The sequence below is a fragment of the Engystomops pustulosus genome, unplaced genomic scaffold (assembly GCF_040894005.1).
Source record: "Engystomops pustulosus unplaced genomic scaffold, aEngPut4.maternal MAT_SCAFFOLD_165, whole genome shotgun sequence".
Lineage (NCBI taxonomy): Eukaryota > Metazoa > Chordata > Amphibia > Anura > Leptodactylidae > Engystomops > Engystomops pustulosus.
The window spans coordinates 115,685-143,533 of record NW_027285045.1 but is presented as its reverse complement, the minus strand read 5'-3'; the positions used below and the strand labels follow the sequence as shown (position 1 = coordinate 143,533).

General features: G+C 52.6%; 1 protein-coding gene across 3 annotated transcripts in view; it reads left to right on the top strand.

Annotated features, from left to right (window-relative positions):
• LOC140108663 (sterile alpha motif domain-containing protein 9-like) overlaps positions 1 to 27,514 on the top strand; it is a 109,721-nt gene extending 82,207 nt beyond the window's left edge. For 2 of the 3 annotated variants that reach the window (XM_072131882.1, XM_072131883.1), the window contains one exon: positions 22,125 to 27,514. In XM_072131882.1, the coding sequence (XP_071987983.1) occupies positions 22,125 to 26,791 (4,667 nt within the window). In that variant the 3' untranslated portion in view covers positions 26,792 to 27,514. Of the gene's footprint in view, positions 1 to 12,680; positions 12,772 to 22,124 lie in introns of those variants that run through there. The other variant, XM_072131884.1, reaches the window with a different exon arrangement.
• The last annotated feature ends 335 nt before the right edge of the window (positions 27,515 to 27,849 follow it).

Sequence of the window (27,849 nt, the reverse complement as noted above, 5' to 3'; positions counted from 1 at the left end):
ACTCACATCCACATACACATCATCTCACTCCGGGCGCGCGCACCTCTGACTCACATCCATATACACGGCATCTCACTCCGGGCACGCGCACCTCTGACTCACATCCACATACACGGCATCTCACTCCGGGCGCGCGCACCTCTGACTCACATCCATATACACGGCATCTCACTCCGGGCGCGCGCACCTCTGACTCACATCCATATACACGCCATCTCACTCCGGGCGCGCGCACCTCTGACTCACATCCACATACACATCATCTCACTCCGGGCCCGCGCACCTCTGACTCACATCCTTATACACGGCATCTCACTCCGGGCACGCGCACCTCTGACTCACATCCATCTACACGCCATCTCACTCCGGGCGCGCGCACCTCTGACTCACATCCATCTACACGGCATCTCACTCCGGGCGTGCGCACCTCTGACTCACATCCACATACACGGCATCTCACTCCGGGCGCGCGCACCTCTGACTCACATCCACATACACGCCAACTCACTCCGGGCGCGCGCACCTCTGACTCACATCCACATACACGCCATCTCACTCCGGGCGCGCGCACCTCTGACTCACATCCAGATACACGCCATCTCACTCCGGGCACGCGCACCTCTGACTCACATCCACATACACGGCATCTCACTCCGGGCGCGCGCACCTCTGACTCACATCCACATACACGGCATCTCACTCCGGGCACGCGCACCTCTGACTCACATCCACATACACGGCATCTCACTCCGGGCGCGCACACCTCTGACTCACATCCATCTACACGGCATCTCACTCCGGGCACGCGCACCTCTGACTCACATCCACATACACGGCATCTCACTCCGGGCACGCGCACCTCTGACTCACATCCATATACACGGCATCTCACTCCGGGCACGCGCACCTCTGACTCACATCCATCTACACGCCATCTCACTCCGGGCGCGCACACCTCTGACTCACATCCATCTACACGGCATCTCACTCCGGGCACGCGCACCTCTGACTCACATCCACATACACGGCATCTCACTCCGGGCACGCGCACCTCTGACTCACATCCACATACACGGCATCTCACTCCGGGCACGCGCACCTCTGACTCACATCCACATACACGGCATCTCACTCCGGGCGCGCACACCTCTGACTCACATCCACATACACGCCATCTCACTCCGGGCGCGCGCACCTCTGACTCACATCCAGATACACGCCATCTCACTCCGGGCACGCGCACCTCTGACTCACATCCACATACACGGCATCTCACTCCGGGCGCGCGCACCTCTGACTCACATCCACATACACGGCATCTCACTCCGGGCACGCGCACCTCTGACTCACATCCACATACACGGCATCTCACTCCGGGCGCGCGCACCTCTGACTCACATCCATCTACACGGCATCTCACTCCGGGCACGCGCACCTCTGACTCACATCCACATACACGGCATCTCACTCCGGGCACGCGCACCTCTGACTCACATCCATATACACGGCATCTCACTCCGGGCACGCGCACCTCTGACTCACATCCATCTACACGCCATCTCACTCCGGGCGCGCACACCTCTGACTCACATCCATCTACACGGCATCTCACTCCGGGCACGCGCACCTCTGACTCACATCCACATACACGGCATCTCACTCCGGGCACGCGCACCTCTGACTCACATCCATATACACGGCATCTCACTCCGGGCACGCGCACCTCTGACTCACATCCACATACACGGCATCTCACTCCGGGCACGCGCACCTCTGACTCACATCCATATACACGGCATCTCACTCCGGGCGCGCGCACCTCTGACTCACATCCACATACACGCCATCTCACTCTGGGCGCGCGCACCTCTGACTCACATCCATATACACGCCATCTCACTCCGGGCGCGCGCACCTCTGACTCATATCCATATACACGCCATCTCACTCCGGGCGCGCGCACCTCTGACTCACATCCATATACACGGCATCTCACTCCGGGCACGCGCACCTCTGACTCACATCCACATACACGGCATCTCACTCCGGGCACGCGCACCTCTGACTCACATCCACATACACGCCATCTCACTCCGGGCGCGCGCACCTCTGACTCACATCCAGATACACGCCATCTCACTCCGGGCACGCGCACCTCTGACTCACATACACGGCATCTCACTCCGGGCGCGCGCACCTCTGACTCACATCCACATACACGGCATCTCACTCCGGGCACGCGCACCTCTGACTCACATCCACATACACGGCATCTCACTCCGGGCACGCGCACCTCTGACTCACATCCACATACACGGCATCTCACTCCGGGCACGCGCACCTCTGACTCACATCCATATACACGGCATCTCACTCCGGGCACGCGCACCTCTGACTCACATCCATATACACGCCATCTCACTCCGGGCACGCGCACCTCTGACTCACATCCACATACACGCCATCTCACTCCGGGCGCGCGCACCTCTGACTCACATCCATCTACACGGCATCTCACTCCGGGCACGCGCACCTCTGACTCACATCCACATACACGGCATCTCACTCCGGGCACGCGCACCTCTGACTCACATCCATATACACGGCATCTCACTCCGGGCGCGCGCACCTCTGACTCACATCCATATACACGGCATCTCACTCCGGGCACGCGCACCTCTGACTCACATCCACATACACGGCATCTCACTCCGGGCGCGCGCACCTCTGACTCACATCCACATACACGCCATCTCACTCCGGGCGCGCGCACCTCTGACTCACATCCACATACACGCCATCTCACTCCGGGCACGCGCACCTCTGACTCACATCCACATACACGGCATCTCACTCCGGGCACGCGCACCTCTGACTCACATCCACATACACGCCATCTCACTCCGGGCGCGCGCACCTCTGACTCACATCCAGATACACGCCATCTCACTCCGGGCACGCGCACCTCTGACTCACATCCATATACACGCCATCTCACTCCGGGCGCGCGCACCTCTGACTCACATCCACATACACGCCATCTCACTCCGGGCCCGCGCACCTCTGACTCACATCCACATACACGGCATCTCACTCCGGGCACGCGCACCTCTGACTCACATCCATATACACGGCATCTCACTCCGGGCGCGCGCACCTCTGACTCACATCCATATACACGCCATCTCACTCCGGGCACGCGCACCTCTGACTCACATCCATATACACGGCATCTCACTCCGGGCACGCGCACCTCTGACTCACATCCATATACACGGCATCTCACTCCGGGCGCGCGCACCTCTGACTCACATCCATATACACGCCATCTCACTCCGGGCACGCGCACCTCTGACTCACATCCATATACACGGCATCTCACTCCGGGCGCGCGCACCTCTGACTCACATCCATATACACGCCATCTCACTCCGGGCGCGCGCACCTCTGACTCACATCCATCTACACGGCATCTCACTCCGGGCGCGCGCACCTCTGACTCACATCCATATACACGGCATCTCACTCCGGGCACGCGCACCTCTGACTTACATCCACATACACGGCATCTCACTCCGGGCGCGCGCACCTCTGACTCACATCCACATACACGGCATCTCACTCCGGGCGCGCGCACCTCTGACTCACATCCACATACACGGCATCTCACTCCGGGCGCGCGCACCTCTGACTCACATCCACATACACGGCATCTCACTCCGGGCGCGCGCACCTCTGACTCACATCCATCTACACGGCATCTCACTCCGGGCACGCGCACCTCTGACTCACATCCATATACACGCCATCTCACTCCGGGCACGCGCACCTCTGACTCACATCCATATACACGGCATCTCACTCCGGGCGCGCGCACCTCTGACTCACATCCATCTACACGGCATCTCACTCCGGGCACGCGCACCTCTGACTCACATCCATCTACACGGCATCTCACTCCGGGCACGCGCACCTCTGACTCACATCCACATACACGCCATCTCACTCCGGGCACGCGCACCTCTGACTCACATCCATATACACGCCATCTCACTCCGGGCACGCGCACCTCTGACTCACATCCATCTACACGGCATCTCACTCCGGGCGCGCGCACCTCTGACTCACATCCACATACACGCCATCTCACTCCGGGCGCGCGCACCTCTGACTCACATCCATATACACGGCATCTCACTCCGGGCGCGCGCACCTCTGACTCACATCCAGATACACGCCATCTCACTCCGGGCGCGCACACCTCTGACTCACATCCAGATACACGGCATCTCACTCCGGGCGCGCACACCTCTGACTCACATCCAGATACACGCCATCTCACTCCGGGCGCGCGCGACGAGCCCCTCTCAGTGCGCAGCCGCCGGCGTGCACAGACACACAGCCGTGCACTATGGTTATGTAAGTACCGATCTAATTTACATATGCCTCACTGATACTAATTTACTTTCCCCCGATCTCATTGGCTCTCTGTTCACCACTCCCCTTTCCAATCAATGAGTTTTTGTGCTATATATATGTCATTATTTGTGTACAGCACCATATGTCCATTTCCAGTCAGAAGAAGGGATCATTTTCCCGAAACGCGTCACTTTTTTGGACAAAATTACCATAGATTCACTGCCATGTGGATAGGGACTATTTTTAATTTTAATGTAATTTATTTGCATGTTTACTTGTAATTTTAATTCATCCATTAAAACGTCCACTGCCTAACATTGTCTGGTGTGGTCCGAATCAGTCAAATCCTCCTGCTGGTGCAGACACCCCACCAACTCAGGCCGTCCAGCGCCCAACTTTCCAGCCCCGTTTTTTTCCACTTTTTGCACATTCCTACTGGTCCATCGGCTGATGGTACCAGGCACCAGGGGATCTGTGGAGCCGCAGGAACGTGTTGGACTTTAAGGATAACATCTCTGGGACTATACACCGCATAACACCAAGTGGTAACCAGGTGAGCAACTTCCACCTACTCCTTACACCGCTAATGTGACGGTATCACACGAGGCGCCGCCCTCCCGTTGTTCTTGTTTTCTTCTCATCCAGCAGGGGGGCAGTGGTGGCAGGGCTGGGGCAGATCATCCAGCAGGGGGGCAGTGGTGGCAGGGCTGGGGCAGATCATCCAGCAGGGGGGCAGTGGTGGCAGAGCAGGGGCAGATCATCCAGCAGGGGGGCAGTGGTGGCAGGGCTGGGGCAGATCATCCAGCAGGGCGGCAGTGGTGGCAGGGCTGGGGCAGATCATCCAGCAGGGGGGCAGTGGTGGCAGGGCTGGGGCAGATCATCCAGCAGGGGGGCAGTGGTGGCAGGGCTGGGGCAGATCATCCAGCAGGGGGGCAGTGGTGGCAGAGCTGGGGCAGATCATCCAGCAGGGCGGCAGTGGTGGCAGAGCTGGGGCAGATCATCCAGCAGGGGGGCAGTGGTGGCAGAGCTGGGGCAGATCATCCAGCAGGGGGGCAGTGGTGGCAGAGCTGGGGCAGATCATCCAGCAGGGGGGCAGTGGTGGCAGGGCTGGGGCAGATCATCCAGCAGGGGGGCAGTGGTGGCAGAGCTGGGGCAGATCATCCAGCAGGGCGGCAGTGGTGGCAGGGCTGGGGCAGATCATCCAGCAGGGGGGCAGTGGTGGCAGAGCTGGGGCAGATCATCCAGCAGGGGGGCAGTGGTGGCAGGGCTGGGGCAGATCATCCAGCAGGGGGGCAGTGGTGGCAGAGCTGGGGCAGATCATCCAGCAGGGCGGCAGTGGTGGCAGGGCTGGGGCAGATCATCCAGCAGGGCGGCAGTGGTGGCAGGGCTGGGGCAGATCATCCAGCAGGGGGGCAGTGGTGGCAGGGCTGGGGCAGATCATCCAGCAGGGGGGCAGTGGTGGCAGAGCTGGGGCAGATCATCCAGCAGGGCGGCAGTGGTGGCAGGGCTGGGGCAGATCATCCAGCAGGGCGGCAGTGGTGGCAGAGCTGGGGCAGATCATCCAGCAGGGGGGCAGTGGTGGCAGGGCTGGGGCAGATCATCCAGCAGGGGGGCAGTGGTGGCAGAGCTGGGGCAGATCATCCAGCAGGGGGGCAGTGGTGGCAGGGCTGGGGCAGATCATCCAGCAGGGCGGCAGTGGTGGCAGAGCTGGGGCAGATCATCCAGCAGGGCGGCAGTGGTGGCAGAGCTGGGGCAGATCATCCAGCAGGGCGGCAGTGGTGGCAGAGCTGGGGCAGATCATCCAGCAGGGGGGCAGTGGTGGCAGGGCTGGGGCAGATCATCCGGCAGTGGTGGCAGGGCTGGGGCAGATCATTCAGCAGGGGGGCAGTGGTGGCAGGGCTGGGGCAGATCATCCGGCAGTGGTGGCAGGGCTGGGGCAGATCATCCGGCAGGGCTGGGGCAGATCATGCAGCAGGGCTCCTGTGTGCTGTAACAATGCAGAAATGGGAGAGCGGAGCCTGCGCAGCTGGGCGGAGAGCGGGCATGACAGGCTTGGCAGGGAGGGACGTATAATACATGGGTGGATTTCTATTGGGGGAGGAGAACAACAGTGGTAGGGATAGGGGGATTTTGAAATGGGGGGTGGAGTTAGAGGTTATTTAGGCAGTGGCAGGAAGGGTTGGCCTCATTCTGGCCAGAAAAAATTGTAACAAGTAGCGGAGTGCATTTGGTGGGTTAGGGCTGAGTAGATAGCGGGATTGGAGCTTTAGGGCTAGATAGGGATGGCTGACCTGGAGGAGTTCCTGGCGAGGATGAGAGAGGAAGCGGCCACGCGGGGGCCCGGCTGGATGGCTGAGCAGATGGCGGTGTGGGGCCCAGGAGGGTCACCCGAAGGTGGATCTGAAAGGCCTGCTCGGGCCAGACGGCCGCCGGAGAGGCTGAGCCCCTCAGCATCACCTCAGCGCGGAGCGAGTCGGGCGGTGGAGGAGAGCAGAGGCAGCGACAGGGACGTGGACCCACCTGCTAAGAAGGCGAGGGCGAAGTCGGCGCCTTCCGTGAGTCGTGACAGCAGGAGAAGCTCGGGAGCAGGATCCAGGAGGTCTGCAGCACGTGGGACGGCGAAGATGGCGGATGGTGCTGAAAATCTTCGGCGGGAAGGCGGCCGGAAGAGGGGGCGTGGCCAGACGGCCGAAACCGGAAGTCGAGGCCGGAGGTGCAGCCAGGAGCCGGGGGATCGGAGCGGTGCAGCGGTCGCCACCAGGAGCGCGGTGAGTGACGGGGGGGCAGCCAGGGAGCGGGGAGCGGCTGTCTGCCAGGAAGCGGGGGGACGGGCGGGCAGCCCCCGTCCTCCCAGGGCCGCAGATCGGGAACAGGCGGTCAGGGGGGGTTGGCCAGGAGCGGCGGCCACTCCTTGGGAGGCGCAGGAGCTGCAGCGGGAGAGGGAGGCGATGTTTGGCGCACCGCCAGAGGTGCAGGGCCAGGGGGCGGAAGACTGGAGAGGGGACATGCCGGCGAGCTGGACAACAGAGCCCGGACGAGGGAGGCCTGCGGGGGAGGAGCTGGCTGGAGGGCTCCCCCCCAGGAGGGAACAGGCGGCAGTGAGGCCGGGGGGTTTAGTAGAGGGCGGGCATAGGCCTGCTGTGGGGGCCGTCCGTGCTCCGGGGGACCCGTACAGCAGGGGTAGGGATGTGGCGGCTTCTGCTGCGCCGCCTAGGAGGGAGGCGGAATATTTCCAGGGTGTTTCGTCTGTTCTTTTCCCGTTACAGGAAAGGGGCGGCTCAGACGGCGCCATCTTGGACGTGATGCGGCGGGCCAGCGGAGTGGCTCCGCCAGGTAGCGGATGTGCGCCAGGAGTTCTGCCAGGACAAGATGTCGTTGGGGGCCAGAGGACATCGGCGTTGGAGGCTGGACCTGCGCCGGCGCCGCTTAGCGGTGGCTTGCATCTACCAGGTGGGTTTTCAGCTACGCACACACCAGACATTACTACCACATTGGGTCAAGGGGCTAGCGTGACAGGTGGGGCGGGACTGCCCCTGGGAGGGAACTTGTACTTGGGCGCAGTAGGGCAGTTATTTAATGGATTTCGTCAGTTGCTGGTAACAGTTGAATCATCTCTGGGGTCACAGTTGGGGGGCCCGGTAGGGGCCTGGAGGAATGAGCAGGACAGGACATCTGGGTCGGGAAGCGGGGGGCCTTCGGGGTCTGGGGGGGCCACCCCGGGTAGTGAAATCGTAAGCGGTTCGATGGAGATGGGGGTGCAGACGGAGAAGGAGGGAGCAAAAAGTTTGCAGGTCTCGGATTCGGCTAAGAGTAGTATTTACATTTGTTTTGATGGGCCGCTGGGGGGTCATTTAAAACAAGAGGTGAAGGAGAAGATTTGGAAGAGGGAGAACATAGACATATTTACTCTGTTGCCGTTAGAGCGATTTAGTATGGAGAAATGGGAGAAGGGTAAGGAGCACAGGAAGGAGGAGGATGAGGAACGGAGGAGATATCGGTTGATCCCGAGGAATTTCGGGAATTGGCTTCATGCCTTTGCGATATTGGGTAGTGTAGTAGGGGAAAAGCACCCGGAATGCTGTTCGGGGCTGTTTGGGTATCTAGACACGATCTGGGAGGCTTACAAGACGTATGGGGGCATTGCGTGGCTCAAGTACGATGAGCAGTTTAGGCAGAGAATGGCGGTCCAGCCCACCCTACAATGGGATCACAGGGACATTTCCCTGTGGATGAGGATTATGACGGCCCCTAAGACGGCGCAGAGGAATCCGTTTGCAACTGCGGGTTCGGGGTCGTTTCAAGGGGGGCCCGACGGGGCGAAGAGTGGAAGCTCGTCGGGCGGGTACAAAAAAGGGGTGTGCTGGAAGTATAATGAAGGGGCGTGTTCTTGGGGAGCTTCCTGCTCCTATAGACATGAGTGTTCGGGTTGCGGGGGCGCCAATCACCCGCTCACAAAATGCTTTAGGAGGACCAAGCCCGGTCAGCAACGAACAGGGGATGGTGCTCAAAAAGGGGGAGACTCCAGTGAGGGTAGACGAAATGATGCAGTGGCTAGAGAAGTATCCAAATAGAGACAAGGCAGAGTTATTGTTGCTTGGTTTTCAGTTCGGTTTTAGGATCCCATTTAAGGCTGGCGGTGGGGTCAGTTTTGTTAACAACTTAAGTTCAGTTAAGGATCATCTGGAGGTGGTAAGGGAGAAGCTGCGGAAGGAGGTGAGCTTGGGTAGGATGTTGGGTCCATTCAACAGCCCCCCAGTGGAGAATCTGAGGATATCTCCGCTGGGGGTTGTTCCTAAGAAGGAAGCGGGGAAATACAGACTGATTCATCACCTGTCTTACCCATCTGGGGCATCGGTGAATGATGACATTGATGGGTCATTGACGGCGGTATCCTATACCTCATTCGACGCAGCGGTGGCGTTGGTTCGTGATGTTGGCCAAGGGGCGCTGATGGCTAAGGCAGACATTGAATCTGCATTTAGGCTGCTGCCAGTACATCCCGAATCCATGCATCTGCTGGGTTGTTGCTTCGAGGGGGAATACTATGTAGACGGCTGCTTGCCTATGGGATGTTCTATTTCGTGTGCTTACTTTGAGGCGTTTAGCACATTTTTAGAATGGGTAATTAGGCAAGTGACGGGGTCACAGAGGGTGATTCATTATCTAGACGATTTCCTTTGTGTGGGCCCGAGCAAGGGTTGGGAATGTTGGGTGTTGTTGCAGACCTTAAAAGATGTGTTCAAAAGTTTTGGGGTACCTCTAGCGGAGGATAAAACGGAGGGCCCTGTGACTTGCTTATGTTTTTTGGGGATTGAAATTGACTCGATGCAGATGGAGTGCAGGTTGCCGGAGGCGAAGTTGGAGGACTTGCGTATGAGGGTGCAAGAAGCGCTGGTTAAGACAAAGATTTCTTTAAGGCAGCTGCAATCATTGTTGGGGAAGTTGAACTTTGCATGCCGTATCATGCCAATGGGGAGGGTTTTTTGTAGGAGGCTTGCTCAGGCTACAGCGGGGGTTAGGCGTCCGGAGTTTCTGATCAGATTGAGGCAAGAGCATAGGCATGATCTGCGGGTCTGGGATGATTTTCTTGCAAGTTATAACGGCAAGACATTGTGGATGGAGAAACCAGTGTCTAGTGTAGCTCTGGATCTATTCACCGATGCTGCAGGATCGGTTGGTTTTGGGGCCTTTTTTCACGGGGAATGGAGCGTGGGCGAGTGGCCAGGGAACTGGGTTGAGGTAGGATTCACAAAAAATCTATGTCTGTTGGAATTGTTTCCCATCATTGTATCAGTTGAGTTGTGGGGCACACAGCTGGGCAACAAGTGCGTCGTGTTCCACTGTGACAATATGGCAGTAGTGGACGTCATTAATAAACAGTCAGCTTCTTCCGCGCCAGTGATAAAATTACTGCAGCATTTGGTGTTATTGTGCTTAAGATGGAATATCATGTTTAGGGCTGTGCATGTCCCAGGTGTGGACAATAACATTGCCGATGCATTGTCTCGTCTACAGTTAGACAGATTTCGGAGTCTGGCGCCAGACGCAGCGAAAGAACCCTTGCCATGTCCGGGGCACCTGTGGGATTTAGTTTGGTAAGGTTTCTGCATTGGATACAGCGTTCACTGTCCCCGGCTACTTGGGAAGCATACAGAAAGGTTTGGAAGAGTTGGTTTTTGTTTACAGATGGTTGGGTGGTCATGGGTCAGCAAGGGACGCGATTGGATCAGTTGTTCTGCTTCATGGCATTAATGTTTGACAGAGGGGTGTCAGGGTCTGTGATACACAAGAACCTGGCGGCGCTGTCCTTTTTGTTTAAACTGCTGGGGGGCGAAGACTCAACTCAAGCATTTTTGGTGCGGCAGGCGACTAAGGGTTTTGTAAAGCAAGGTGTCAGACAAGATGGCAGAAGGCCAGTGTCTTTTGAGTTGTTGGAAAAGATAATGTATGAATTGGGAGCAGTGTGCAAGTCTAGGTACGAGATTTTGTTGTTTCGGTTGGCGTATTCATGGGCATTTTTTGGAGCTTTCCGTATTGGGGAATTAGTCAGCAGTAATCGGAAGAGTGAGGGGGGGATACAGATCAGACATGTTAAGAAGGTGGATGAGGCTATACATATCTGGTTGTTCGGGTCAAAAACGGATAGGAAGGGGAAGGGGTTCTTGATAAAACTTCACAGATTAGGAGGATGTGGTTTTTGCCCGGTCTTGGTTTATGAAGCATTTTTGGAAGTCAGGAAGCAAGGGGCCAGTTCGCTACTAGTGCATGAGGATGGTTTGGCCCTATCGAAGTTTCAGTTTGTAGCGGTTTTCAGGGGTTGCTTGGCTAGGATTGGGTTATGTCCGGGGGAATATAGTTCTCATTCCTTTAGGATTGGGGCAGCCACGGAGGCGGCTAGATGGGGTATGAGGGAAGAGGAGATTATGAGGATCGGCAGATGGGAGTCGCAGCGATTCAAATCGTATGTCCGGCCTGGATTGTTGGAATAAGGGAGTTGCATTAGTATAGTCGAGGGAGGTCGGGTGTTATTGTGGCTGTTTGAATTCTTTTGTTTATATTTCTCAGGGGCAGGAAAATGTGTTATATGGGTTTTTGGACATTCTTTCGTATACTGGGCAGAGAGGAGGGCTAAGCTTCGGCTTTGCGGTAGGTCTTTGGGTTTGAACCCTGACCAGGTGAGTGTACACTGGTTGGGTTTTCGGGGCCTAACGTGGAGCAGAGTGCGGCCTAAGCTGCAGGAATGTTTTCGAAGATGGGGCCCCCCGAATGTGTTGATGTTGCATGTCGGGGGGAATGACATTGGGAAGTTCCCAATGCGTCCTCTTATTAAAAGCATAAAGAGGGATTTGCTTTGCTTATGGGACATGCACCCAGGTATGATGGTTGTGTGGTCGGACATCATTAGACGTGAGTCTTGGAGGAATGCTGTGTCAGTGTCGGCGCTGAACAGGTGCAGAGTGAAAGTGAATAGGAGTGTTGCAAAATTTGTGAGACTGAATGGTGGTATGGTTGTTCGCCACACTCTGCTGGATGAAGAAAAAAGTTACACGGGTCCGGACGGCGTGCATCTCACTGAGGTTGGTTTGGATGTTTTTAACTTCGGTTTGTCAGAGGTGGCTGATTTGTGTCTGAGGGTGTGGGGGAGCATGTCGACTTAAGGGGTCAAGTCGGCATGCTTGGCGGGTTCTTGGCAACAGCCAGTGGTGCATCTAAAGTGTGGTTTACAAAAAAGGTAGCCACAAATTATCTGTAAGGTGATGTTATTGAAGTGAGGTTGGTGGTTTTTTCCCTTGGATCGTATCCAGGTGGAATGGTTGTTTTTCATTGTCTCCGAGTTGGTTTGGTCTAGGGCCACATCTTCGTTCGCCATTTTGCTAGGAGGTTGGCGGCAAAGTGGAGCTGGGGGTGTGGCTCTCGTGCGCTGAGCGTGCATTTTATGGTTATGGAGACAATGAGGTAACGGTGGTTTGGTCATGTTTTAAATTCATACCTATTACGGTTGTTGCCAAGAACTCTGCTGTCATCTTATGTTGATGTATTTTATTATTATGTTAATATATGTTTCTTGTTTTTCAGATTTTCAACCATTTACAATAAAGAGCTGTGACCATTCACCTTTCCAACTAATAAATGTGTCTGTGTTTTATTTGTAGCTAGGTGGTGGTCAGGCTAGGGGGTATTGTGGGTCCTTCCCTGGGTGCCGAACTCGGCCATTGCCTGGTCATGGGTGTGAGGGGTAAAGTCCAGGACGGACTCTACTTCCTTCTACATCACAGGAGGAAAGCGAAAGAGGAAGAACAGGCGAGCGGAGAGGAGAGGCGATCACCTACCTGCTGACTGCAGGGATGACTGGTAAGTACCACAGCGCATGCAGTATTCACCGTGACCCTCTCCACCCCCATGTCAGCCATTTGTCAGACTCTAGGACACCAGGGAAGTCATGTAAAAGATGTTAGAAAGACTCATGGGAGAAGAAAAACATAACAAATTGTGACAAAACCCTGAGGCAGTGACATGTTCCACCACGAATACAGCCTTGCAGCACGGGGGCTCAGTGGTTAGCACTACAGCCTTGCCGCATGGGGGCTCAGTGGTTAGCACTACAGCCTTGCAGCACAGGGGCTCAGTGGTTAGCACTACAGCCTTGCAGCACGGGGGCTCAGTGGTTAGCACTACAGCCTTGCAGCACAGGGGCTCAGTGGTTAGCACTACAGCCTTGCCGCATGGGGGCTCAGTGGTTAGCACTACAGCCTTGCAGCACGGGGGCTCAGTGGTTAGCACTACAGCCTTGCAGCACGGGGGCTCAGTGGTTAGCACTACAGCCTTGCGGCACGGGGGCTCAGTGGTTAGCACTACAGCCTTGCAGCACGGGGGCTCAGTGGTTAGCACTACAGCCTTGCCGCACGGGGGCTCAGTGGTTAGCACTACAGCCTTGCCGCACGGGGGCTCAGTGGTTAGCACTACAGCCTTGCAGCACGGGGGCTCAGTGGTTACCACTACAGCCTTGGAGTACGGGGGCTCAGTGGTTAGCACTACAGCCTTGCCGCACGGGGGCTCAGTGGTTAGCACTACAGCCTTGCCGCACGGGGGCTCAGTGGTTAGCACTACAGCCTTGCAGCACGGGGGCTCAGTGGTTACCACTACAGCGTTGCAGTACGGGGGCTCAGTGGTTACCACTACAGCCTTGGGGACCTGGGTTCAAGTCCCATCCAGGGCATCATCTGCAAAGAGTTTATATGTCCGGGATGTGGAATATACAATGTATCTTGTGTGCGGTGCGTGCACTAGGGCGAGAGCTCACGTCCCATCCCTGCCGGACACGTCCAACGTCCTGAGCAACCAAGATGCTGGACCCCCCTTCACCCAGAGCTGTGGTAGGGTATGGGGCTTGTTATACACGATAGGAGTAGTAGTACCGAGCTGTATGGGGCTTGTTATACAGGATAGGAGTAGTAGTACTGAGCTGTATGAGGCTTGTTATACAGGATAGGAGTAGTAGTACTGAGCTGTATGAGGCTTGTTATACAGGATAGGAGTAGTAGTACCGAGCTGTATGAGGCTTGTTATACAGGATAGGAGTAGTAGTACCGAGCTGTATGAGGCTTGTTCTACAGGATAGGAGTAGTAGTACTGAGCTGTATGGGGCTTGTTCTACAGGATAGGAGTAGTAGTACTGAGCTGTATGGGGCTTGTTATACAGGATAGGAGTAGTAGTACTGAGCTGTATGGGGCTTGTTATACAGGATAGGAGTAGTAGTACTGAGCTGTATGGGGCTTGTTATACAGGATAGGAGTAGTAGTACCGAGCTGTATGGGGCTTGTTATACAGGATAGGAGTAGTAGTACCGAGCTGTATGAGGCTTGTTATACAGGATAGGAGTAGTAGTACTGAGCTGTATGGGGCTTGTTCTACAGGATAGGAGTAGTAGTACTGAGCTGTATGGGGCTTGTTATACACGATAGGAGTAGTAGTACTGAGCTGTATAAGGCTTGTTATACAGGATAGGAGTAGTAGTACTGAGCTGTATGAGGCTTGTTCTACAGGATAGGAGTAGTAGTACTGAGCTGTATGAGGCTTGTTATACAGGATAGGAGTAGTAGTACTGAGCTGTATGAGGCTTGTTATACAGGATAGGAGTAGTAGTACTGAGCTGTATGGGGCTTGTTATACAGGATAGGAGTAGTAGTACTGAGCTGTATGGGGCTTGTTATACAGGATAGGAGTAGTAGTACCGAGCTGTATGAGGCTTGTTATACAGGATAGGAGTAGTAGTACTGAGCTGTATGAGGCTTGTTATACAGGATAGGAGTAGTAGTACCGAGCTGTATGAGGCTTGTTATACACGATAGGAGTAGTAGTACCGAGCTGTATGAGGCTTGTTCTACAGGATAGGAGTAGTAGTACTGAGCTGTATGAGGCTTGTTCTACAGGATAGGAGTAGTAGTACCGAGCTGTATGAGGCTTGTTATACAGGATAGGAGTAGTAGTACCGAGCTGTATGGGGCTTGTTATACAGGATAGGAGTAGTAGTACTGAGCTGTATGGGGCTTGTTATACAGGATAGGAGTAGTAGTACCGAGCTGTATGAGGCTTGTTCTACAGGATAGGAGTAGTAGTACCGAGCTGTATGAGGCTTGTTATACAGGATAGGAGTAGTAGTACTGAGCTGTATGAGGCTTGTTATACAGGATAGGAGTAGTAGTACCGAGCTGTATGAGGCTTGTTATACACGATAGGAGTAGTAGTACCGAGCTGTATGAGGCTTGTTCTACAGGATAGGAGTAGTAGTACTGAGCTGTATGAGGCTTGTTCTACAGGATAGGAGTAGTAGTACCGAGCTGTATGAGGCTTGTTCTACAGGATAGGAGTAGTAGTACTGAGCTGTATGAGGCTTGTTCTACAGGATAGGAGTAGTAGTACTGAGCTGTATGAGGCTTGTTATACAGGATAGGAGTAGTAGTACCGAGCTGTATGAGGCTTGTTCTACAGGATAGGAGTAGTAGTACCGAGCTGTATGAGGCTTGTTCTACAGGATAGGAGTAGTAGTACCGAGCTGTATGGGGCTTGTTATACAGGATAGGAGTAGTAGTACTGAGCTGTATGAGGCTTGTTCTACAGGATAGGAGTAGTAGTACTGAGCTGTATGAGGCTTGTTCTACAGGATAGGAGTAGTAGTACCGAGCTCTATGGGGCTTGTTATACAGGATAGGAGTAGTAGTACCGAGCTGTATGAGGCTTGTTATACAGGATAGGAGTAGTAGTACTGAGCTGTATGGGGCTTGTTATACAGGATAGGAGTAGTAGTACTGAGCTGTATGGGGCTTGTTATACAGGATAGGAGTAGTAGTACTGAGCTGTATGGGGCTTGTTATACAGGATAGGAGTAGTAGTACCGAGCTGTATGAGGCTTGTTATACAGGATAGGAGTAGTAGTACTGAGCTGTATGAGGCTTGTTATACAGGATAGGAGTAGTAGTACCGAGCTGTATGAGGCTTGTTATACAGGATAGGAGTAGTAGTACTGAGCTGTATGAGGCTTGTTATACAGGATAGGAGTAGTAGTACTGAGCTGTATGGGGCTTGTTATACAGGATAGGAGTAGTAGTACTGAGCTGTATGGGGCTTGTTATACAGGATAGGAGTAGTAGTACCGAGCTGTATGAGGCTTGTTATACAGGATAGGAGTAGTAGTACTGAGCTGTATGAGGCTTGTTATACAGGATAGGAGTAGTAGTACCGAGCTGTATGAGGCTTGTTATACACGATAGGAGTAGTAGTACCGAGCTGTATGAGGCTTGTTCTACAGGATAGGAGTAGTAGTACTGAGCTGTATGAGGCTTGTTCTACAGGATAGGAGTAGTAGTACCGAGCTGTATGAGGCTTGTTATACAGGATAGGAGTAGTAGTACCGAGCTGTATGGGGCTTGTTATACAGGATAGGAGTAGTAGTACTGAGCTGTATGGGGCTTGTTATACAGGATAGGAGTAGTAGTACCGAGCTGTATGAGGCTTGTTATACAGGATAGGAGTAGTAGTACTGAGCTGTATGAGGCTTGTTATACAGGATAGGAGTAGTAGTACCGAGCTGTATGAGGCTTGTTATACACGATAGGAGTAGTAGTACCGAGCTGTATGAGGCTTGTTCTACAGGATAGGAGTAGTAGTACTGAGCTGTATGAGGCTTGTTCTACAGGATAGGAGTAGTAGTACCGAGCTGTATGAGGCTTGTTCTACAGGATAGGAGTAGTAGTACCGAGCTGTATGAGGCTTGTTCTACAGGATAGGAGTAGTAGTACTGAGCTGTATGAGGCTTGTTCTACAGGATAGGAGTAGTAGTACTGAGCTGTATGAGGCTTGTTATACAGGATAGGAGTAGTAGTACCGAGCTGTATGAGGCTTGTTCTACAGGATAGGAGTAGTAGTACCGAGCTGTATGAGGCTTGTTCTACAGGATAGGAGTAGTAGTACCGAGCTGTATGGGGCTTGTTATACAGGATAGGAGTAGTAGTACTGAGCTGTATGAGGCTTGTTCTACAGGATAGGAGTAGTAGTACTGAGCTGTATGAGGCTTGTTCTACAGGATAGGAGTAGTAGTACCGAGCTCTATGGGGCTTGTTATACAGGATAGGAGTAGTAGTACTGAGCTGTATGAGGCTTGTTATACAGGATAGGAGTAGTAGTACTGAGCTGTATGAGGCTTGTTATACAGGATAGGAGTAGTAGTACTGAGCTGTATGAGGCTTGTTCTACAGGATAGGAGTAGTAGTACCGAGCTGTATGAGGCTTGTTATACAGGATAGGAGTAGTAGTACTGAGCTGTATGAGGCTTGTTCTACAGGATAGGAGTAGTAGTACTGAGCTGTATGAGGCTTGTTCTACAGGATAGGAGTAGTAGTACTGAGCTGTATGAGGCTTGTTCTACAGGATAGGAGTAGTAGTACCGAGCTGTATGAGGCTTGTTCTACAGGATAGGAGTAGTAGTACCGAGCTGTATGGGGCTTGTTCTACAGGATAGGAGTAGTAGTACCGAGCTGTATGGGGCTTGTTATACAGAACTTGCCGTACGTGGGACTGGTGAGATCCGGGGAAAACACCAAAATGTCATCTAGGTAAACTACGACACGTGTGCAGCAGATCTCTGCTGGAGCATTACATAGTCTGAAAGGCATCACAAGGTCCTCAAAATGTCCATCACGGGTGTTAAAGGCTGTCTTCCATTCGTCACCCCTGCGAATCCGGATGAGGTTGTAGGCCCCACGAAGGTCCAGCTTGGAAAAGACCTTGGAACCGCGCAGGTGGTCAAAAAGCTTTGTAATCAACAGCGACGGATAGCGGCTCTTAACTGTGACCTTGTTAAGCCCACAATGGTCAAAGCAATGACAGAGTGACCCGTCCTCTGACAGAATGACAGAAGCCTGCAGCAGCCGGAGAGGAGGACCTGCGATTAAATCCTCTCTGCAGGTTCTCTTTAATATACTCCGACATGGCAGCGGTCCCGGGAACGGAGAAAGGGTGCACACGTTCCCGGGGAGGAGAGGCTCCCGGCAGGAGATCCACAGGGAAGAGACAGGTACTGGAAGAGGCATCATGATGGAGCCAGACAGACACTCAGGGCTCTAATGAAGAATTTCCCCCCTCTTCCAGTTAAGGAAAGGTGCATGGAGCTGCAGCCACGAAAGGCCCAGCAGGAGAGACGAGGTGGAGCGTGGAAGGACGTAGAAGGACAGTCTCTCCTTATGCAGAGCACCCACTTGCAGGGAAATTGGCTCAGTGTGGTACTGGACCGGATCGGAGAGGATTTGTCCGCTGTCTGACGAGATGAGCAGAGGCTTCTCAAGAAGGACCAGAGGGATGTGGTGCCGAGAGACCAGAACAGCATCCACAAAGTTCCCCGCAAACCCCAAAAAGGCAGAGACCTGAATCCAGGTGCCAATGCTCAGAAGCACAGGAATAGTAAGGCGTGGAGAAGTTTTGCTCACACCTAGGGACGCTTCTCCCAAGAACCCTAGGTGCTGGCATTTCCCGGATGTTGGGGAAGGACAAGACAAGTCTCAATGAAGTGCTCAGGGCTGGCACAATAAAGGCAGAGGTTCTCCTGACAGCGTCTAGAGCGTTCCAGGAAGGAGAGTCTGGCTCTGGCCACCTGGCTCGTCACGTGTACAGATGGTAAAGCCGTAGGCTGGAGCCGCCTCTGGTAGGTAGGTGCCAAGTGAGTTAAATGTCGAACCCGGGGTTGTGGATGATCGAGACGTAATTCCTCCGCGCACTCCATAAACCGCACATCAATAGACGGCAGGTCACGAGCAGCCAATGTGTGCTTAACTTGAGCCGAAAGTCCTTTTTTAAAGGCCGCAGACAGGGCCGCATCATTCCAGGAGAGTTCGGAGGCCAGGGTGCGGAAATGAACTGCATATTCTCCTACGGACGAGTCCCCTTGCCACAGATTCAACAGCGCGGTCTCAGCAGAGGAGGTTCGGGCAGGTTCTTCAAACAAAGACTAGAATTCCAAGAGGAACGCAGTGTGAGAAGCCGTGACCGGATCGCCTCTGTCCCATAGACGGGTAGCCCAGGCCAGGGCCTTCCCAGAGAGGAGACTGAGGATGAATGCCACCTTGGATTGCTCGCCGAGGAAGCAGGAGAAGACACAGGAGTCTGGCGCTGATGCTTCGTGGCAAACAACTGTTGCAGCATGGCGGTAACTTGTCCAAGCTGTTCTCCTTGCGAAGCAATCTGCTGGGACTGCTGGACCACAAGTTGGTAAGATCAGCCAGTTTTGGAGCAGGATGGTCTTGCCGCGGTGGGGTACCACCAGGTCGTTCCACCGGCACGACTTGTCCGCGGTGGCAGCCAAGGTAGAAGTACACAGTTGGCAGACAATCTCGTGGTTGGGGACAGGCAGTAGGTCAATGCAGGCGGCAATGGCTCTAGATTGGGGACAAAGCAGGAGGTCATGGCTGGCAGCGAAGGAGCAGGGAACCCTCTCGGGAAGCTTTTATCAACGGACTGTAGCTCAAAGATCCGGCAGGGAATGCTGGGAGCAGCCGGCTTTGAACTAATTCAGGGAAGTGGCCAGCGCCAATCAGCAGAGTCTTGGCCCTTCAAATTTACAAGAGCCGTTGCGCGCGCCCTAGATGACTGGACACGTGCGCCGGGAAGCCAGGAGAGGTAAGTGAAGTCCGGGGCAGCTGGAGCACCTGTGACATTGGCCTTGGCCAAGGTAATCAAATTGGGGAGATCAAAAACCATAAGGGGGAATTGGTTAAGACGGAAGGGAATAACCTGAAACAGTTGTGGTAATTCCACAAATAGATAAGGATAAGGCAAATATCGTTATCAAATATGGATGTGAAAATATATGCAAAGATTATGGTAATACAGGTAAAGCCTCACATGTGCACCCCGACCTCAATGGTCTCATACCCAGAACACTAATTATAATTTGCACCGTATCTTTACAGATAATGAGATGCGGAGTGGAGGGTCCCGCTCAATTCTGTCATTGGAGGCCGCGAAGGCCTTGGACAGGGTGGAGCGGCACTTCTTACTGACAAAGATTTGCAGGAGAGGATGGGGGGGGCAGGAAAGGAGAGGATGGAGGGGCAGGAGAGGATGGAGGGTCAGGAGAAGAGAGGATATGGGGGCCAGGAGAGGAGAGCATGGGTGGGCAGGAGAGGAGAGGATGGAGGGGCAGGAGAGGATGGAGGGGCAGGAGAAGAGAGGATATGGGGGCCAGGAGAGGAGAGCATGGGTGGGCAGGAGAGGAGAGGATGGAGGGGCAGGAGAGGAGAGGATGGAGGGGCAGGAGAGGAGAGGATGGAGGGGCAGGAGAAGAGAGGATATGGGGGCCAGGAGAGGAGAGCATGGGTGGGCAGGAGAGGAGAGGATGGAGGGGCAGGAGAGGAGAGCATGGGTGGGCAGGAGAGGAGAGGATGGAGGGGCAGGAGAGGAGAGGATGGAGGGGCAGGAGAGGAGAGGATGGAGGGGCAGGAGAGGAGAGGATATGGGGGCCAGGAGAGGAGAGCATGGAGGGGCAGGAGAGGATGGAGGGGCAGGAGAGGAGAGGGTATGGGGGCCAGGAGAGGAGAGCATGGGTGGGCAGGAGAGGAGAGGATGGAGGGGCAGGAGAGGAGAGCATGGGTGGGCAGGAGAGGAGAGGATGGAGGGGCAGGAGAGGAGAGGATGGAGGGGCAGGAGAGGAGAGGATATGGGGGCCAGGAGAGGAGAGCATGGAGGGGCAGGAGAGGATGGAGGGGCAGGAGAGGAGAGGGTATGGGGGCCAGGAGAGGAGAGCATGGGTGGGCAGGAGAGGAGAAGATGGGGGGGCAGGAGAGGAGAGGATGGGGGGCAGGAGAGGATGGGGGGGCAGGAGAGGAGAGGATGGGGGGGCAGGAGAGGATGGAGGGGCAGGAGAGGAGAGGATATGGGGGCCAGGAGAGGAGAGCATGGAGGGGCAGGAGAGGAGAAGATGGGGGGCAGGAGAGGAGAGGATGGAGGGGCAGGAGAGGAGAGGGTATGGGGGCCAGGAGAGGAGAGCATGGGTGGGCAGGAGAGGAGAGGATGGAGGGTCAGGAGAGGAGAGGATGGGGGGGCAGGAGAGGAGAGGATATGGGGGCCAGAGAGGATATGGGGGCCAGGAGAGGAGAGCATGGGTGGGCAGGAGAGGAGAAGATGGGGGGCAGGAGAGGAGAGGATGGAGGGGCAGGAGAGGATGGGGGGGTAGGAGAGGAGAGGATGGGGGGGCAGGAGAGGAGAGGATGGGGGGGCAGGAGAGGAGAGCATGGGTGGGCAGGAGAGGAGAAGATGGGGGGCAGGAGAGGAGAGGATGGGGGGCAGGAGAGGAGAGGATGGAGGGGCAGGAGAGGATGGGGGGGTAGGAGAGGAGAGGATGGGGGGGCAGGAGAGGACGGGGGGGGGGCAGGAGAAAATAATTGGGTAGAGATATGGAGCAATATAAAGTGTTTGTCACTATAAGATAATATTGATCAGATTGTACAATACATTGGAAAAATGCCAATTGTGAGAAATGTCAAAATCCAAATGCTGGTTATGTACACAAAATTTGGGAATGCCCGAAAATGTGGTAATTCTGAGGAAAAGGGATAGAACAAGTGGAATCAAGTCCTCCACGAGACCACGAGGATGAAGCTTTATGTGGGGTGAATAATCCTGAGAATATTTCTAGGGCTGAGAGAGAAAGGTGAATAAAATGCTGCTCGCGGTTACAGAACGGGGGTAGAGAAGATCCAGTGTACGGAGCTATGAGGTGCTTTGGTTCGGGGTCAGTTTATGTTAAGTCTGTGGACACAGAAGCATCAGGATGAGAGGTCGGATCTGGATTTCTGCTTCCCTTTTTTTTCCCCTTTTTTTGTCCCATCAGTCGCCGGGGGAAAGGGGGAGGGAAAAAAGAAGAATGAAATGTTTTAATTGGGTTCCTACTGAACCGGGAGAAAAAGTATTTTGATATAATTTATGTTTCATGGAATATTTTCTCCTTTTTGTATAATAAGATTTTGCAATAACGGAGGCAAGCTGTCCTTGCCTGATGACCCGCTTACCCTAAGTGGTAGGTAAACAACTAGTCGACATTTCCTTAGCAGCGGGTTAATCAGGAGACTGGGTGAGATGTATACGGAGGACACGGTGTACATGAAATACTATGTACATATAATAAAACATAACCATTAATTGCGTTTTCCTATTGCAGATTACAAATCACGACCTCTGGTTGACTGGACAGAAGATCATGTCCGAGAATGGTTGCGCTCCATACGTATCAAGACAGAATACATTGAGAAACTATTTGATGAAGAAGTAACTGGACCAGTTCTGCAAAAAATTAGCGATGATTTTCTTAAAGGCCTCGGTATGAAACAAGGACAAATTCAGCTTCTTATAGAAGAAAGAAATGACTTAGTGAGGAAACAGAAAGCCGCCCCGCCCCCCCCAAGAGACAAGAGAAAACCAATAAAGCCACCAATGCCCGAAGCCTCAGCAAGTGATGATGTAGGAGATCAAGCGAAACAGACATCAGGAACCACTGTCCAACCTGCTGAGCCCGAAATTGAGAAGAAGCGGCTACCTGCAAAGGAATCATCGTCCATAGCTACAAGCCAAAGAGATGATCAAAATGTGGCAAGTCCATGTGAGACAGACAAATATAGAGACATGCAAGAGTTAGGGTCAAAATTTAGACCATTTGATAATGAAGTAGGAGACTTCAAGTACGTAAGAGGCCATGTCCTTCCTCCAGAATCTGGAGTAGAAGACCTCATCACACCATGTCATGAGTTCAAGTCCCTGGTTACTGCCTCTGGACTGGACCGCATCAAACTTCAGGCTAAATTTGCTTCGGAGGTGATCAAGTTTGCCTCCGCTTGTCTGAACGTGAGGACTAATGGTACAATACATTTCGGGGTGATGGATAGTAAGGAAGATAAACAGTGGAGACATGGACAAATAATGGGGATCCCAGTGAAGGAGCCGGATGTGTACGTTGATGCACTGGACTATATTGAGAAAAGTTTCCATGTAGAACATGAGGCGGCCAGACTTTGTATTCGAACACCCAAATTCATTGAGGTTGTAGGTAAAGATTCCAAAGATCAGCGCTTTGTGGTGGAGGTAGATGTTGTACCTGACTCACATTTAGTTAAAGATCGGGTTTTTCAAGTAACTTTACCAAAGTATAATGAGAAAAGCAACAAAGTAAGTTATGAGAAGAAAACGTATTACCGCAGAATTGGTGCAAAATCTGAGCCGGTGCCTGAAGACGACGTGGTGAGGTTTATCCAGAAATTGAATAGTTTGGATGAAGCAAGAAAAAAGGCGGAACAAAATGTCACCTGCGATGGGTCCAGCTTGGAAGATTTAGGAAGAAAAATCTCCGTTCTGCTGACTGATGGTAAAAAGTACATGAGTGATTCTCTCCGGTATATACTGGTGACTAATCGCTGCACCGAGAGCCAGCGCATGCACATCAACTTTCTAACGCGCATGAACGTTTTGTGTGTTCTCGACTTTGATCCAAACTCAGACCTTAGTGGCCTGTGCTCCAAGTATAAGGAGCACCACGCAATAAACAACCATTCCTTGAAGAGCTATGCCAATGAGGACCGGGTGAGCACAGGAGACCTGAAAAAGAATCTCTCCCTCTTCAACCAAACCAGCTGGGTCTTCTGTAATGGCCGCAGCAGTTACCGCGGAGAGGATGAGCCCTGCGATGAGAGCACCTGGGTCCGAACAAAGAAGAAGCTTTTAAAAAAGGCCATCACCTTCATATGTGATGAGATTCTGCCCAAGGGATACTTCATTGTTGTCTTTCTGTTGCTTTCTGCTCCAGAGAAACCAATTATTGACACTTTTCACGAATTCTACACAGAATTAAATGGCATGGAGTATATTCTATGCATTGCAGAGAACAAAGAAGACTATGAAAGGTGGGCCAACCAGGCAAAGGCCTCCTGCAAAATGGAGACCCTAAATCAGAGGAGCATTGTGGGAATGCAGCTCAGTCACATTGATGCAACTGTGCAAAGCCTCCTACCACAGTCGTCTTCCATCAGGCAGCTTTCTGTTTCCACCAAGGGAGTGTGTACTCTCACCACCCCGGATGAAGAGAGAATGCATTCCCTTCAAGTTCTATGCACCAACGAATGCGACAACACAAACCTGGAAGATCTGAGTAAGGAGCAAATCGAAGAGATAGAAACTACATTCTACCGAGGTGGGAAGGTGACCTGGAAGCACTTCTGGCTGGCGGAGCAAGGGAAGTGTGAAGCCTTTATCGAGCGGGAGGCTTGCACAGATGTCCAGCGCATTTTAAATGATATTCTAAATGGAAACCGTGTGAGACTTCCCGTCACAAGGATAAAAATTGTCCACCAACCAGGCAGTGGTGGGAGTACAGTCGCACGCCAGATTCTTTGGAAGAAACGTAGAGAGTTAAGATGTGCGGTGATGAAATCCTCGTTTCCAGTCATGACCGTGTGTCAGCATGCTGTGAACTTGAGGGAGTATGAAGAGAAAGACATCCACCTCTGTCTCCCGGTCCTGCTGCTTATTGAAGACTGTGATGACGAGTACATTGATGACTTGAGGGATGAGTTAACCAAAGTTATGGTCTCCAAGAGGATTGCACCTGCAAAACTTTGCTTCATCCTTCTAAGCTGCAAAAGAGCAAATGCCCCAGAAAATCTCTTGAGGTTTTCTGCCTTGGAGACTGTAACAATTACTCACAAACTGCGTAAGGAGGAAAAAATGAAGTTCACCACAAAAGCAGAGAAACTTAAGAAGAAGTTTTCTCCCGAGTCGATCATAACGTTCATTCTAATGAGTCAACAGTTTGTAGAAGAATATGTGACGAACTTTGTGCATAACGTTATGGCTGACATTGACCACTCGTCCAATGTGACGCGTCTCATAAGATACGTGGCCTTACTCAACTGCTACGTCCAGAATTCTTACATCTCTGTGTCCCACTGTGAGGCCTTCATGGGTCTGGATGCTCATACACCAGATCAGAGTGCACTAAGGGAATACAATTTCAATAACTGTCTCAGTGAACAAGCGAAGCTTATTTTCATTAAAAGAGTTGATCCAATAACTTGTATAACTTGTATTCATATCATACATCCGCATGTGGCAAAGGAAATCTTAAAACAGCTCCCGGACAATCCGCAAAGTCAAATTGCTATGTCTCTACTACAGGAGGACGTCCTCTTCCGGCACCGGTTCGGTAGAGACGAGTTTCTTGGATTTGTCAGAGATTTGATTTCTCGGCGACGTAAAATTAGCAGGGGAGACAGTGTCGATACCTTCCTATCGCCTCTTATTGAGCAGATATGTGAAACGGAGAACAACCAAGAAAAAGCAATCAACCTATTAAAAGTTGCCTATGAGCGATTTGATAAAGATCCCTTCCTGGCCCAGCAGCTGGCCCGACTGCATTATAAATATAAGAAGTTTGATGCGGCCATACACTGGGCAGAGACGGCCAAGTCCCAGCTCCCTAACGACTCCTTCATTCTGGACACGGAAGGACAAGTCTATAAAAACCTCTTCAGTTTTTTGCTTGAAAAAAGTAATAATGTTGTTCCACTTGAGGAGGTCCCGGTGTTTATTGAACATGCTCTGAAAGCCATGCAGTGTTTCCAAGCAGCACAACGAGCGGCCAAGGGTGAAACCGAGACCATGAACAATGCCGGATATTTCGGTGAAGTGGAAGTCGGTTGTCGTTTGTTAAAGTTGTTGTCAACGCTTGAGATTTTCCCTCAGAATGAAAATGATAAAAGCCACGAACTCCTGCGTTACCTCTTAAGCGATTATATTCCTGAAGTCATCAAAAAGCCCTGGGCCAAGTTTCACATGCGCCTAAAAGGTCTCCACCGAAATATCTTCAATGCACTGGAGTGGATATCCGAGGACCTGAGCTACTTCCAAACCGATAAAATCGATGACAACGAAGAGAAGCGCAAGGGGGAAGAACAAGTCTACTCCCCTCGAACATGGCTGCTGCATAAGATTAAGGTATTCTCAAAGTTTTTTAGGTCACAACTTTTGCCTTCGAGTGATGACAATGAAGACGAAGAAGTAAAAAATTCTATTAATAAACTGATTCAAAAGATGAACATTTATGGACTGGGAGGTGGAAGCACCTCAACAATCCTCTCTCTTCTTCCTGATCACAAAAAACTGTCAAATATAGTCGATCTTTACACAAGATGCTCGGCGGACTTGGATGATATTGACCTGATTAGTTACATAATGAGCCACATCGCACTGGCCTGCGTAGCCCCCAACTCCACCAAACTTCTAACTTTTCAGGACTTACGGGAACGAAGCAAAAGATATCAAAACCCGCGAAAGTCCTTTCCTGCAAGCGCATATCTACTGCTCATGCTCCTCTACTGGAAAGATGACATCATAGACAGGGAGCCCGATGCTAAAAAAGACCAGATTCTCAGCTCGGCTCTCCAGAACGCACGCCGCTTGCATCAAAACAGGATAAAGGACGTCCCTGTCCGCAAAAAACGAAGCAACGTCCTCTTTTTCTTAGGGCACGGTCATGGCCTTTATAAATTGCTACATAGAAGCAAAGTGGAGAAGCAGATGGAAGGGCCCGTGAATGAGTGGAGGTTAAAGTTGGATGATGGGGAGGTGAGTAGATTAGAGAGCGGGCAGAAGCTCCTGAGAACCGTGCCGGGTTTTGCTGAGAATGGGAAGATTTATGCGACGGGACACTGCAAGAAAGAAAAGATTGAGATTGTCCCCATTAATAACTCATCGGTGCCTTACGGGAATGAGAATGTGACATTTTATCTGGGATTCACGTATGCAGGACTTGTGGCCTACAATATCAAGGTGCAGGACTGAGGATCCTCTCCTCATGGAGGCATCTGAGAGGTTACGGTTAAAGTGAAACGGTAAAGTGACTGAGAATGAGTGACTGAGTGCAGCAGGAGAGATCATGCGACAACAATCCCAGCGATCCCTATATCCTGCTGCCAGCTCCTTCCTATCCTGAGATACATCCCGCTATATCTATCAGCCCTATATGTAATGTCCTCTCTACTTCCCCTGGAGGGAGCGGGACTTCCTGGATGTGACATCAGCTCAGGGCAGTGAGGCCCGAGCACTGAGGGTACAGGCAGCTTAGCCAATCAGAGTTACTGCTGGTACAGAGCACTGGATCCATGCATCACACAGGAATCTTCTACATGACAAAGATAAATTAACCCCTTAATTACGCAGACTTTTTTTCCCTCATTTTTTTCTCCCCACCTTCAAAAATCCATAACTTTTTCCCTATTCTGTGTACAGAGCTGTGTAACAAATTGTACTTCTCCGAGAGGTTATTTTTTATTCCAGACCATGTACTGGGAAGCAGCAAAAAAAATCCAAATGTAATGAAATTGGTGAAAAACACATTTGCATCACTTTCTTGTGGTCTCAGTTTTTATAACTTTCGCTGTGCGCTCTAAATGATTTGTCTACTTTATTCTCTGCTTCAGTGCAATCGTGGTGATAACAAATGTATAGGTTTTATTGTGTTTTCATACATTTTTAAAAATTTAATAAATATGTACGAAAAAATAACCCCTGGGTTTGAATGAAAAGCGGTCACTAGATCGCTAGTGGATCTGGGGCCGGGTGGGATCTCGCTCACGGATCTGATGCCGGGTGGGATCTCGCTCACGGATCTGATGCCGGGTGGGATCTCGCTCGTGGATCTGGGGCCAGGTGGGATCTCGCTCGCGGATCTGGGGCCGGATGGGATCTCGCTCGTGGATCTGGGGCCGGGTGGAATCTCGCTCACGGATCTGGGGCCGGGTGGAATCTCGCTCACGAATCTGGGGCCGGGTGGGATCTCGCTCACGGATCTGGGGCCGGGTGGGATCTCGCTCACGGATCTGGGGCCGGGTGGAATCTCG